General features: G+C 42.7%; 2 protein-coding genes across 13 annotated transcripts in view; both read left to right on the forward strand.

Annotated features, from left to right (window-relative positions):
• Positions 1-8326, forward strand: part of kcnh2b (potassium voltage-gated channel, subfamily H (eag-related), member 2b) — a 132410-nt gene extending 124084 nt beyond the window's left edge. The window contains exons 11-16 of one of the 2 annotated variants that reach the window (XM_023804679.2): positions 991-1093; positions 1229-1320; positions 1426-1519; positions 1995-2181; positions 3550-3739; positions 4231-8326. In XM_023804679.2, the coding sequence (XP_023660447.2) occupies positions 991-1093; positions 1229-1320; positions 1426-1519; positions 1995-2181; positions 3550-3739; positions 4231-4500 (936 nt within the window). In that variant the 3' untranslated portion in view covers positions 4501-8326. Of the gene's footprint in view, positions 1-990; positions 1094-1228; positions 1520-1994; positions 2182-3549; positions 3740-4230 lie in introns of both variants that reach the window. The other variant, XM_023804678.2, reaches the window with a different exon arrangement.
• A 3142-nt stretch (positions 8327-11468) lies between these two features.
• The window catches only part of LOC111840101 (uncharacterized), a 63021-nt gene continuing 59552 nt past the window's right edge, over positions 11469-14937 (forward strand). For all 11 annotated transcript variants that reach the window (XM_072699597.1, XM_072699598.1, XM_072699603.1 and 8 more), the window contains exon 1: positions 11469-11625. The gene's annotated coding sequence lies outside the window, so the exon portion shown is untranslated. The remainder of the gene's footprint in view (positions 11626-14937) is intronic.

A 14937-nucleotide genomic window follows, 5' to 3' on the forward strand; every position in this document is an offset into this window, starting at 1 on the left:
ATTAATAGTATATTTCAGTCGAGCAAATTAATATATTTGTCTTTGTCATGGATGATAAAGTTGCTTTTCTTTGGGCTGAGAGGGGGGATAGGCAGGTTGTAATGGCTACCCAATAAATGAGCATTAGTGACATTAATGGTTTGTTTTGCTCGTCATTGCTGTCTTGGGTATGGTGGTGCACAATAATTCCAAAAATATCATAATTAAAATCAAATGTGTTTTCCACACAGTTATTAGACCACAGAATGCATCTGAATGGGGGTGGGGGGGCAGAAGGTCATGCCCACTTGTCTGTTTAACCTCCTCATTTTCTTCTAAACTGTCGAAGCCTGCCAACCTCCCAATACGCTTTTTTGCCTTGTGATGCATGTTGAGATTTGGCCGATGCTGATGGGGTAACATATAGGCTACAGTTTTGAATTACATCTGATAGGTAGATATCAAGAATTAAGTCATCATTGTCAACACACCACAGCGCGCAACAACAAAATGTGTCCTCTGCATTTGACGCATATGTGACTTTTGTGACATAGCATGGGGCAGCTAATTCAGCACCCAGCACTGCTTGGGGGCAGTACCTTGCTCAGGGTACCTCAGTGGTGACTTGCTGGTGGGGGATTTGAACCTGCAATCTTTGAATTACAAGTGCGCTACCCTAACCATCAAGCCACCACTGCAATCACAACACTCAGTGAATAATCGGTATCGTTTGCCTTGCATTGCTTTAAAATAACACCAATATAATTCAAGCTTTTATTAATAACAGTTTACTGGTTTGCATTAACAGATCTGTAGGTAATTTTTTATGATTGCTTATCACTGCATTTTTAATAATGTACCAACAGTTACTCTGGTATGGCCTGGTTCCGCTTTATATCTGACCTTTTTCTGGAGGCATGTGTGTTAAAGTGTGAAGTCTCTGCCTATGACAGGCTGCTCAGGGTGTGAATTTGGGCAGATGTCACCCTGAGGTGCCCCTTTCTCTTCCAGACTAACATGATTCCCGGCTCTCCGAGCAGCGACGAGTCGGACTGCATCGGCTTCAACCGGCTGCGCAGACGGAAGCTGTCCTTCCGGCGCAGGACCGAAAAAGGTTACCGTGACGCCATCGGGTCATTTCGTTGGCTAATCGCATGGCCCTCGAGGTTGGCCTTTACCATTTTAGGCCCCGCCTTCATGGATGTAAATTGGATGGGTGAGTAAATTGGATGAAATATTCCTCCCTCAGATGACGAGAAAGCAGGTGAGATAAAGAAGTCTCAGAGGCCAGTCCGCCGGGCAAGAAAGCAGACTGTCAGCAACCAGACAGAGGGCTGTAAGGTAGAGTGGGAGGGGCCACGCAGTTCCGTGTCTTCTCACTCCAGTGGGGAAGAGGGGGAGGAGTTACTTCTCACCTGCCCCGCCCCTCCCTCCGCCCTCCTGGAGTTGCCAAGGGAACTGGGGACACACGTCAACGTGAGCAACGCTCCGGAGGTGGACGGGGATCCTAAGGCTGGCAGCACCTGCAATGCGCTCTCTGGTGCGTCACGTCCATCCTGCTTGTGCTGCTCTGTTTCGCACATCCGGTTCTAAAATCCATACCCGCTCTTTGTCCTCATCGACCACAAAAAGTTATACCAGGGCATTATTCCCTGAATGAGCTGCATGTCACATTTGCAAGGATAAGATCAAGTGCCCTTTTACATTATTAATATGAAAGTTAAAGTATTTTGCCAAAGGTGTCTGGTCACAGTAAAAGGCCTTTGATGATACTGAGGACCCTTGAGTAACTTTATCCGAGATATTAATATATGTACCTGTATAAAGACCTGTATAAAGACCTGTATAAAGAGGTAAAAATGTTAATTGAATGCAGTTGCATCAAGACCCTCCCTTGGGAAAATTTGAAATTTAAAGTATTTCACTATTAAAACTGGGTCTCTCTCCCCCCCCCCCTTCTCTCTCTCTCTCTCTCTCTTTCTCTCCCCCCTCCTTTCTCTCTCTCCATTGCTTAGGTGCGTTTTCCGGAGTGTCAAACATCTTCAGCTTCTGGGGTGACAGTCGCGGCCGGCAGTACCAGGAACTGCCCCGGTCCGGTCCGGCCTCCTCTCCCACATCGGCCACGCCGACCCACGGCATGGCCCGCTGGCAGCGGAGCCAGGTGGAGAACCGTCTAGAGCTGCTGCAGAAACAGCTGCACAGGTGGGTGCAGACGGCCGGCGTGGCTGCAAGGGGAGTCAGAGCGGTACGTCCAATTACTTGATCTGAGACAGGGTTATAGCTTCTGAACCCGGGGTCTGTCAATGGCCAGGTCACACGAGACTTTTTCGGGGCATTTAGAAGATTAGTGCATGTGCAAGAATAACATGACCAACATTGTTGCTGTATGGAGAACAGGAAATTAAGAGCCAGTAGGGACCTGTAGATTGAAGGGTGCCAGCTAAAACTTCACGAGGACTTTGGGCCTGTTGGACCATCCTTGAGGAAGGTACTTCACCTGAAACGCAGACAGCCCACCCCTCCCTGATATTCTGGGAGTCTCCTGCATATTGGGCAGCAACACCCTGACACCTCCGAAGGATGTCCCAGAAATCTGTCATCTTATTCTTCACTGGTGGTAAAATTATTACTTACTGTAATACTACCGTACCTACCAGACATTATATTTTGGTATGTGGTATTCTGACCAAATTTTTAAAAATGACGCTATTCCAATGTTCAACCAACCAGTTTTTTGAACGGAAACGCCATGATATATGGTATTACTGTATTACTGCCCAGGTCTAGCCAGCACCCCCCCCCCGCCCACCCTAGCTTTTCTCATCCTCCTCCCTGAAATTAGCATGCCTATGATAAGGTGTCTGGAATTGTTCCAGAGAGCTGTCTACATAGGTAACTGCATTAAAAGTGCATAATGGTGCTAGATAAACCCAAGATTGTGCTGACTAAAGGTGGAAACTTCATGTCCAGAAATTTCAAATACAGACCAAGATTTAATTTCAACCAGAGTCACAGTCACAGAGTATTCTACTGGTTGGTTGGAACAAAATCTTGGTCTGGTTTTGTACTGTCTGGACCTGAAATTTCCACCTCTAGTGCTGACCAAACCGCAGTTAGGGATCCTGTATGAGCCTGATTAAGAGGATGGAATGTAAAGATGACCCAGGATCCTCAGCGTAACGCTTGGTTACCCTTAACTTAATGTCGCTCCTTGTGGCCCTCCATCTGCAACGTGTGTTATTTTCTATTATCTGACATCCTTCTAGATTGATTTTTTTGTAATCTTAAAGCACTTCCATCCGGCCAGTATGGAGAGGCAGTGCTGTGTTCTGTCCAGTCATTTGCAGCACTATTCATTTTAAATAGCTTTGAAAGCAGTATTTTTCACTTACATAAAAAGTACAATCTATCCTGTGACGTATCTGCTAGAAGCTGACGTCAGATCGATACAGCAGCCCTGTAATTTCTCACAAATAGCCTGCACATTTAGGTCAAGGAGGAGGACGGTGTCTTCTGGGCCTAATGACCTAATGAAAGGCGGGGGTCTGAGCCGTCTGCTTGTGCCCACAGGCTAGAGATACGCATGTCCACCGACATCAGCACCATCATGCAGCTGCTGCAAAGGCAAATGGTCCTGGTGCCCCCTGCCTACAGTACGGTGACGTCCCCCCCTCAGCCCTCGCCCTGCTCCGGCCCCGGGGAGAGGCTGGTCCAGCCGGTCCCCCCACTGGAGCCCGACACCCTGCAGTCGCTCTCACAGGTAAAATGGCAAGAGGTCATGTGGTCAGATACTGTAGCAGCAGTCAGTGTTTACATAATAGGCCGGGGGTCTTAAAATCTGGACCTCGATTCCAGATCCAAGCCATGTTTTCAGTTCTCCCTGATAATTAGTTTAATAATTATGGATTTTTTTGTCTCAGGCCCCTGAAAAATTATTTTTCTATTTACTTGATTTGTTCTGTATTTTTGTCCCATATTTCTTCTAATTGAAAATATCAAATCCTAGAATCATACCTGGTTTGAGTACTAGAAAAGAGCAGCATCACATTGCAATGAGATCATGAGGAGTAGTTCTCTGCATCTTTTGTACACTTATTTCAAGGGACTAAAGCCTTTGTAATTGAATTTATTGTGGCTGTCTCTCCAGTTTAGTTTTAGATTGATGACCCAAAGTCCATGTCTTTGTTTTCAGACATATTAACTTCCGTGCCACTACTGACCTTCCTCTCAACTCTGATGTCTTCTCCCTAGATCCTGGTCTCCCAGAGCTCTGAGGGACCCTCTGCCAGGTTATGCGAGTCCCAGAATAGTACGGTGGAGCCTCAACCCCCGGGTTCCCTAGGAACCAGGAACCAGGAGGCAGGGCTCTCTGGCCTGGCCGGTCCCCAGTACTGGTTGGACGGGGTGATGGGGACCTCCGCGATGGACCCCGAGGCACAGCGGAGGCTGTCGCTGCCGGGGCAGCAGGTGGTTCTGGATTCACGGACGCCGCAGAGGCACATCTCTGACCCGGGGAGCTAGGTCCTCCTTGGAGCATCTCATCCAGGTCTTCCCTGTAGTCCCTCCACGCCGAGGAGGAGACCACCAGTGCTCACCACTTCCTACTCGTATTTCCATCAGCTGTGGGAGTTTCCTAGGGTGCTTCCCACCTACCTTGCACAACACTACCCCACTTACCCCTCTTCTTGGCTGACTTGAGGAACCACCGGAGATTAGAGTTTAGACCCGTCTCCATCTCCAGCTCATTGTCCTTCACAGCAGGTCAAGACACTGCAAAGCGTGTAGTGAAGCGAAAGGCTACACTGGATGGACTTTCCCTTTACTGCTGAGACTGGCGTTGGAACAGTGAGACAAACGTGCACAGCGTAGGCACTCAGCCCACCTCTCGTCCACGTTGCTTCCTGACATTGTTAGTGAACTTCTGCGTTAGCTGGCCTAACAGATGTGTGGCTGCTGCCCCCTGGAGTCCATTTCCCAAAGCGCATCCACCAGATGGAATGTGGTTTTTAACTGTTGCTGTAGGGGAGTGGGGTGTTCAAAGCCATTAATTACTGGTGAACATATCACATTCTTAAAATAAACCTTGTACAGATTTTGAATGACAGAATCCTCGAACAATATGCAAACTCAGCAAGAGAAATGTTAAATTATTACAGGAGTGTGTCGATTTTCAGTCCAAAGGTTTGCTGAAGTTTGCTAAGGCCTGTGGATCGCAATTCGTCCGCGTGGTGATCTGCTGGATCCTACTACAGCAATATAATATATAGAGAAAGAGTTCTTGCTCATGAAGACTGTAGTTTTCTGTTAATCACCTTCCATGTCTTCTTGATCCATTCTCTTGGGCGGGTGGTCCTTCTCCCTACCTCCTTCTGGAGATAGTCTTCAGAGTGGCATAGAAGAACTCCTCTGGTGTTCATCTTGGTGAGTGGATGGCAGGTTGTACTTTGAAAGATGGTTGATTGTAATGTACTGCGTTGCACAATGAAATGAAGGTATGTATTGTATGTTTTTTATTTCTTGGGTGTTGTATCTTCTTCAGTAATCAACACGTATTCTTCTGTCGCAAAGAAAAATATCAGAATTTCTCTTCTGATGGAAGAATATGCACTGGATTTTTGACAGTCTTGTGGATCCTTTCCCAAATCCATTTCTGTGTAGTGAAAACATGGCAAAGCAGCTTTTAATTGGACTTAATCCTCACCAGAGATTCCATTTGGTCGAGTTACACACCTCAGTTTGTAATGAACTGTAACAAGGTAAAATTTGAGCTGTCAATCTACTGTATGACCACATATTTGCCAAACCCCAAAATCTATTGGAATTATGAATATTTTTTCCTGTGTATTAGTATGTATTTTTACAAAGTTCCTTACCCAGACTGAACATGAGTCTGAAAATTCACAGCTTGTCCATTATAAAAATAAGCATTGATTTGCATTACTAGTCCTGGGCATTGATATTAACATTCAGTCCAAAGCTGGGCTGTCGAATTCCAGTCCTGACAGGCAGCAGGTTTTTGTTACAGAAGAGATTTTATTAATTAACAATTCATCGATCCTCCCCATCTATGCCAGGCAGCATAGGGCAGATGCCAGGGGTACAGCCTCGATGGATAATCACACTCTGTGGGTGATGTGAAGGTGACACAGAAGTATCAGGTGACAGGGCTGCCTAATAATTTTACAGCAACTGATTTCCTAATTTAGAAAAAATAAAATAAACACGGTTCAAAAACCAGCATCTTGGTTTACAAACTAAACACATTGCTTGTAGACCCACTGCAGTTTAATTTGAATGTGTCTGTGATTTCATTTGACCCTTTGGTCAACAGTAAAGTTGATTATAGTAAATTTACGGTAAAGTAGTTTACACAATTGAAACTGAACAGTAAACCTCTATTGGAACTTAAACCAGAGTACCCTGCAATTCCGTCCAGGACTTAAGTTTCACAGCCCCTTGCAGCAATTCCAAATGCCTTGCCAGTCCCAAAGTAGAGTTTAACTGTTTATTTTCAAATGAGCATATTTTGTGTTTTTAAAGACTTTAACCAGACCTTTACAGCCATTATTAGCATAACCTGTTAATCCCATGAAGCTGATTCAGTTATTCTTGGCAGGTATGAATTTTAGTGTTGAAAGACGATGGGGGTGAGGTATTAGTAACCCCCAGTGATATAGTATTGCACAGTGGACATGTGTAAAGTGTAAGCCAAGTGTTTCTCCCATGTCTGAGGGTCACATGGACTTCTGAGGCACTATATAACATGATTTACCAATTAACAGAAACCTCAGTCCTCAAATTGTGTTTTAACCTGTGTATATGTACTTAATGTAAAGACATTAATACTGCTTTAGTCTGTAAGAAAAAAAAACATTTAAGCACATGACAGTAACACCACTGGAGTTTTCTATCCCTGATGCCAAACTGAGGGATGATTTCACTTTCCACTTCAACCTTCACGCAGTACTGTAAGATGTCCACTGTTATCCTGTGAATCAGATTGTCTTGTTTCCTCTGATTCAGGTCCATTTCCTTTCTGCACTGCTCTGATACTTGCCCTATTGTTGGCAAACCGCTTACAATTGTAAGTCTCAGCTTAATTTCTGTCATAACCTCGGACCTGTATCATAAAACAGGATTTCTTGGTTAGCTCGATGACTTGTCAGATTTAAGGTAGTCTGGGCTAAATGTATGTGAACAAAGATAAAGTCCATTTAAACTGGGCTACCTCAAATCTGACAGGCTATCCAGTTCAGCAAGAAATCCACCTTCATACAGGCCCCTGCTGTAAAAGTAGCTTTGTTCTGAAGTATCCTCACACGAGGATGTTTTGCTTCCTCAATTCATTCAACTGGTTCGCTCAGGCATTTGAAAACCGTACTGGCTGTCACCTTAACAAACAAAACCTAGGAGCTGTAACGCAAAAAGCAGGATTTCTTGCTTAGCTAGATGACTTGTCGGATGTACCCCGGTTTAAATCGACTTTATCTGTGTTCACTTACATTTAGCCCAGACCACCTTAAATCTGACAAGTTGTCCGGCTAAGCAAGAAATCCAGCTTCGTGATACCAGCCCGCAGTCTTCATCTTAGTACAGGTATCTGCAACAAATCACCTGTAACATAATTCTTACACTGCCTTCTACAAAGGCACACTGCACCCTTTAACGTCTGGAAGATTGTCATTTAAACCTGATGCCTCTCAGTAGACGAGACTGTTTTCATATCGACGGATGTTTCTGATATAGGTCTGGCATTTGTAGATACTCTGACAAATATTTTTCCCTAAAATAAGTCTACACTAGATTTTTTATTGCCTCTTCCCTGTATATGAGAATCTTGTAATTGAATCAGCCTTGGCACTCTTGTAGCCAGCACTATGCAGAAACTGTCATATCCGTGGCATGCTCCAGAATGCAAACTGTAGAAGCGTTTGTCCAGTTTTTAATAATCATATTCATGATTATATTAATATTAATAATAACGGTGATGGTGCCGATCAAAATAATGAAGATGAAAAAAAATAAATAAACGTTGTGCACATTTTATTTGCATGCTGCACTGAAAATGGAGGGACGAGATTAGCTCTGGGCCACTGGTTTCTGGATCGCCTGATCGGCACGCGTTAAGATGCTGTGTCAGAAAGCAGTAAATGCATACTAACATGCCAGAAGGAGACCTGAAGAAGAACAGTGAGCCCAACACCTCAAGGAGAATTAATTCTATAGCCATGTTTATATCAAGCACCAGTGAATTGGAGGAAATAAGCTATGGGGTCTTGACTGTGTGATGGTACCATAAACGGATGAAATGTCCAACTTTTCCTTCAATAAACCTCTTTGAAAGCAAGTATATAAACCGTCTTGTGTTATGTTATTTTACTCGCGATCATTTTTTTTACTATTATTTTACTGTTAATTATTACTATTATGTTGTAATTATTTTCTCCTAAGAAAAAAAGAATAGATTATTGTAAAGTATAAGGATGTCAGTCACACCCATACGAAACACAGGTGAAGAACATTAATAAAATATTTTATAATTTTTATTTATAATTTTATATATTTTTATATATTTTAATGTTTTATATTATACTGAGTTTCACATTATATTGTCCCTACATACATTCAATAAGTAGCCGATCACGATCGTGGTTGATATATCGTAGAGTGGAGTCCGCGGGTGGAAGGCTGGGAGGCGGTTATAGAAGAGGTCTGGAGTCAACGACATCCGAGGTGAAACAATGGGCAATGGCCAACGATGGATATCCGGAACTTATCCAGAGTTCAAACACCGAAATTCAAAGGTCAAGATGAGAGGCAAAGTCGAAAACTGAGTGAAGAGACGACCCCAGTATAACTATAGCCAAGCAAATATATATATATAAAATTACTGAAGCTAGCTAGCAACAGTAGTCTGGCGGGGCATTTTGTTACTTGCTCCCTCATAGTCCCTCATTTCGATCAGCTGGAACGCTTCCGGATTTGGTGAGATGCAAAGGACTTCCGCGACCACCGTGGGTTTGCGATCTCCATCCCCCTGATGGGTAACTAAGCTACTATGATTTCTGGAGAAGCGAAGTGTCTACTGTTTAGTGCAAAATAAAACAAATAAATCAACATATTTTTTCATCTAGATGTTTTGTTTTTCCGTCGATTTTTCTGCTAGCCTATATAAATCCCTGACATAGTTTTCCCTATGATGTTTTTCAAAAATGTTCAACATAAACCCACATTTATTCCTGACCACTTGGTGGCGACTTAGCCTTGACTACAGTATTAGGAATACAGTACTTTCAATTTTCACAGTTAATTTGCCACTGTGAATTCCTAATTATAATTAATTAAGGTGGCATTTATGTAATGATTTAATGTATTCGGGTTGTTAGAGCGGTGTAACATATTTACAAATGACAACACATTTTACTGTACAACACAGGCCAATTTTGGCAGAGAGCACTGAAGCAAAGCCACGGAAGAGGAAATTTATATGCGTATTCAATTAATACGTAGGCTACATCGATAATTTAGAATACCGAAAAACAAAAATCTTCATTAATAGGGTACCTTGTGATTTTTTTGGTACCATACACGAATAAATCATGCATACAGCAGCCTTTTAAAGTAGCTTCTGGTAGATATCCTTGTCTGTCTTATTTAAAGGAACTTTAAAAGTATATTGCCGGTGACTCTGTAAGCTGGAAAGTCGCTTCTTTCGTACAGTAAATAAATCCGACTTTAAGTATGATAAATAGATCGAACAGTAACGCTTAATATTTTTAGTCCATGATTATAGTCTCAATATCTGAAAGCAATATAAGGTTATTAGCAGTATATTTCTTATGAGCATTTTATATGTCGTTATGTTTTATACGCATAATATTTTGACCCATATATAAATGCGATCAGTTAAAAAATAAATAAAAGAAAAAAAATCTGCGATCAGTTTAAACTAGCCTATATACAACACAACGAATAGGCCTACTGTAACCTAAAACGTATTCTTATTAGACATAAAAGGGATTAGCTCCAGCCCGATAATAAAATATCCAAATGACCCCGCCCAGAAATAAGCGAATTTAAGAACGATTCTGAACTATTTTTTAATGAAAAGAATCCATCTCCACAAATTCTAAAGTAAATCAGCCATGGAAGTTTGGAGAGATGACGACATTAACTTAATAATGTTTTTCACCCCGACAACCATGCTCACGTTAGAGGGCAGTGTTTCCTCGGGCGCGTTGAAACACACCGCGCGCTGCTGTTTCTCCTCGTTACTCTTTATATGTAGTTTTGTGCTTTATATTTATATAATCACATATTGATCCATTTGATTTCAAGCTCTAGATAATTAACTCAGGTGTAAATGTATACCTACTAAGGATGTGAGGACAATGTTTGCAGTAATTTATCTCTAAACAAACAAACAAACAAACAAGTGAACGTATACTTCGACTTTGTAGGCCTGTCAGATTATCCCCTCTTTCTTTCTCATGTAGCTACAGTAACCATTCTAGTTTTTCGTTTGATTTTTATAATCCATTTGAAGCATGCGTGGCTGGGAAATGTAATCCTGAAAACTGCAGGTGTAAAGATCTCAAGACTCAGTCACCTATCGCTCAAGCCAGAATATAATCTTACAAGCCAGATGTATTTTGGCCTTTCGAACATTTTATTATTCTTTCGATTAGTCATAGTTTAAAGTTTACTTGTTATGATCATTCCTATGTTCCTGTTGGTAAGAAATGTAAGACAAAATATTCCTAATTCTGATAAATGACAAATTCTTTATATTCATCAGTTTGTGTGCTTGTTATAGGCTCTTCAGTAATTTATCTTAGTACTTTCTGCTTGGTTCACTCATAAATCAGGGTTGCCAATTTTGGTCAGATGGCTGTAGTGAGATTTTCAATCTGAGACAAATCTGCACACGCATTACATGTATGTGACAGTTTTAATTATTACCTTGTAAATAGTCTGCAGAATTTACAAACGACCCCAACGATTTTGATGTAGCTAATTTTTGGATTATAATGGAATAATACAGATTTATTGTGATGATTTCTTGCGTTATCTTGAGAGTCTGAAAGCGCGAGTGTCACGCCAGATGCGTGAGAGTTGGCAACCATGTAAATGGGGACAATTTCTGTGCAACGCACCGAGTGTAAGTCCGTAATGGGGACATTCTGAAGTTTTCGCAGGATAATGTCAGGAACCACTGGGTGGCCATATAAAACGTACCTATTGGCGTAACCGCTCTAAGCAACTATTGGACAAATACTGTCCCTTAAAAGGAAGTAAACCTGTTCATTTGCGTGCTACTGATGTCCGTCAAAAGTATATTCGCTGCAGGGATCATGGCAAGGAAGTTTGGAAGGCGTCAGGACGGAATCCTGAAATGCGATTGGAAGTCCCTGGCCGTCCGGGCTCCTCGTGCTTTATAATGATTGGTTTATTTGGCCGTCTGTTTTGCTTCTTGAGCTGTGATAGGTCGGAGTCATTTACAGTCCGAGAAAGTGCGTGGAGCGGGAGGCGGGGAAGTGGATGCCAGTGTCGCTCCGTGGTCACGCAGCACCGCAGTAAGTGAGGGAGAACCAGCGCAAGGCTAGCGTCGGACAAAGACTCCCGACAAACTGTCAAAAGCAGACGGTGAGTCATTCTCTACAAAATGGGCCGCGTTTCGGTCCAGGGGCACCTAAGAGCGGGGTCGGTGAAACGGGCCGGGGACACGCACGCCAGTGACAGTGACAGATTTGGGGACAAGCGTGTCCACGGAGCGCCGGTCCAGCGCCGACCTCAGGCACTCCTTAAAGTGGTGCAGTGGCGCTTCTTTTACGTCTTGCGTAAGCCCGTTTGCCCCTGTCTGTCCCCTAAGTCGCTCTGAGCCCTGTAAAAAAAGCTTGTCTGCTTTTAGGGCGGCGTGGGTGGATAACGGGGCAGAGGTTTAACCCCCGCGGACTTTTTATGTGGCCGCGGCTTGTTGACAGATGTCCGGCGCCGGCGTCCAGACTGAGACCGTGCGTTAAAAAATGAACGCGCATAAGAAAGCTAATGTAACAGTTGCAAAGTTAAATTAAGAAACGGTGTTGCAGTTGTCCCCCAGTTGCGCGTTAATTATCTACAGCTCATTTTAAGCCACGCTGAAAACAGGTCCCGTTTGCCCGCAGCACTTTCCCTTCTCTGTAAAGTGAAACATTTAAGGCCTTCGATGTCTGCTTGAATACGCCTTCAGCTTTTCCATGCATCAGCAGACCCAGGGCAGTTTCTCTCGGCCACTTTCCCTTTGCCTTTTATCTGTGTCTCTTTGTCCCCGACTTGTTCACGCACTCCTAGTTTATCGGCGTTGACAGCAGCCAAGGCTTCGCTCCACATCATGGTGTTATGGAGGACGATGCAATATTCATGCACACACACACACACACACACACACACACACACACACAAACATACACACAACGTGCGCCTGAGTCAGGATGAATGATGGCACCTCAAGCATCTGGACTTGTTCCTTCTGACAATATCTGGACTTGTTCCTTCTGATTCCAGCTCAGAACTCAAATTTCTTCCATGCCCAGGTCTGATTTTGGTTTCTTTATGTTTATCATATGTCGTGGCAAACATGTGATGTAGAGCCAACTAGGCAAACACTGGCATTACAAATATACTTAAATGAACTATTCCTGTATAATTCCGTGCTCCATTCAGCAATACTGTCAGAAAAAAAAGTTTACTTTTCAGGGTACAATTACTTGTCACTGGGGCTGTACCCTCAACAGTCTGCCAGTTCTCCCCTAACTATAAGTAAACATACATTTTAAGGTATAGATATGGATTCTAAGGAACATTTTTGTACCATTGGGGATACATTAGTGTTGTTTGTACCTTGGGAACAAAATTGTACCAGGCCTGTACCCTTTTTCCCACACTCATTTCCTTAAATTAAATGTAAATGAACAAAGATAGGCTTCTGTATTTAAGAACCTGACATTTTGAGAGTGTAGGAATTATATTTGAGTGTTGTTTAAGTCAAAGCGAGTAGTATTCCTATGCTTTACTGCCTGGTTAGGTTGATAGGTATAATGTATTGGTCCCCAGGAGGAAATTAATATTTCTGCAGCAGGGAAGAGTGTCTGCTCAGAGACCCCACCTTTGAAACAATTGTTCAATGAAAAAGCATAGAGGCATGATTTAATAATTTGCTGGTAATTGTGTGAATAGGGTGGTGAGGGTGTTGAGACACAATTTCCGGGAGAGTTGGGGAGGAGATGCATTTTTCTGGCACTTCCAGACCTTCCTGGAGAAGAGGAGTGTCTGCATGCCACAGATCTCACACATACACAAAAGCCATGCAATAAATGCAGTGTGACGCAGTATTGTAAATATCCCCAAGATACAATTGCGCAAATGTATAAAATGTATCATAATAAACAGGATTAAAGTCAGAAACAGAAACAATGTAGATTCTTTCAAATGCTGTAGCATGTTTGGAGAATTTGAGTCTTGAATTCTGTGTCACTGAAATGAAATGAAACAGGTACAAAGTCACCATATAGCATATAGCTAAGAATGGGGAGGGTTTACGATCTGGTGTTTGCCAGTTCTAGTCGAGACGTGACATTGCCGGATTAGTCTTGAATAAGGCACTTCTCTTCTGACTCCAGTACAGTATCCATTTGCATGAATGTTTGGAATTGTAGGTTGCTTTGAGTGAAGGGTTTTCACTTTTTTATTTAATTTATTTAATCCTTATTTAACCAGGCAAGTCATTAAGAACAATTTCCTGATGACCTACAAGTGAAATGATATTTGTGCGGTAGGTATTCAGGAATCAAGAATTGAATTTCCAGTCTCTAAAGATATTTGTCTAAGTTTCACAGTGTTCTGGGCATTATAAACATTAGCTGGCCAGGCTAATTATTTGAGCGACAATGAAAATGTATGGTAATCTGTAGCTGTAAAATGTTTACACACTGTCTTGTTTTTAGGATTGCTGTTGTGTAGTTAAGTTGTGATTTCCGGAACTAAGGATGAAGCTTGCATGTACAGTAGGTCCTCTCAGTTCTTGGTAGGTTCAAATGAAACACACTCAATGAAGGCTTTCTGAGCTAAGTGCCGAGGTCTTATTCAGAAGAATACTGGAACGAGAGAATTCCAACGTGGGGTATTCTTCAGTTCTACAGAGTGTGAGAGGTAAATATACCTGTCTGTGAACCCACATGGCTCAGAAGATCAAGTAACATCACACTCAGGTGGAACCAAAACATAAGTTAGAAAAATGTCTGGTCTCCTTTTTGGTATGCTCCAATTTTGCATTTGTTCTGGTGAACTAAATGCCTTTCAGATTGCCTTGACCTACCCTCTTTCTTTACAAATTGTTTCTTTTTCCTTCTGGCTGTCTGTCTGGTTTTATTGGTGCAGGAGTGTATGGGTGGAATACCTGGAACTGAATCACCTGTCATGCTGGATTAAAGTAGCTTGTATCCTTTCTTAATTTAACTTCACGAGTTCATGGCAACATGCCAAGCGGTTGGCAGGTGTTCATGTTTCATAATGTGTTTTTTTTTTCGTTATTTTCAGTATTTTGATTCCTTCAGTATTATTAAAATAGACCATGGTTTTCTGTGTATCTGTCAGTATGACTGCAGTCCTGTTTATTGCTGTTGTGTGAATACTATAAAACACTGGAAAACAGGAAATATATTTGGTAGCTTTTCCTCCCCAGTTTTTCATGCACATCTATTATGTGTAGGACACCCAGGTGGTGAGGAAGGCGGAGCAGGTGCGGGTGCAGCAGTGGGTTGGGCTGGCGTTCTTGGTGACCCCAAGGGCTGCAGCATCTGCGGAGGTGTGGGGAACCTCCTCCTGAGGGCTGGGGGGGGGTGCGGCAGACTGCTGACTCGCAGGCCTCTCCTTGCAGCTGAGGACAGAATCATCTGTACGATGCAAAACGCAGTTTCAGCA

Source organism: Paramormyrops kingsleyae, chromosome 15, assembly GCF_048594095.1.
Source record: "Paramormyrops kingsleyae isolate MSU_618 chromosome 15, PKINGS_0.4, whole genome shotgun sequence".
NCBI classification, from domain to species: Eukaryota; Metazoa; Chordata; class Actinopteri; order Osteoglossiformes; family Mormyridae; genus Paramormyrops; species Paramormyrops kingsleyae.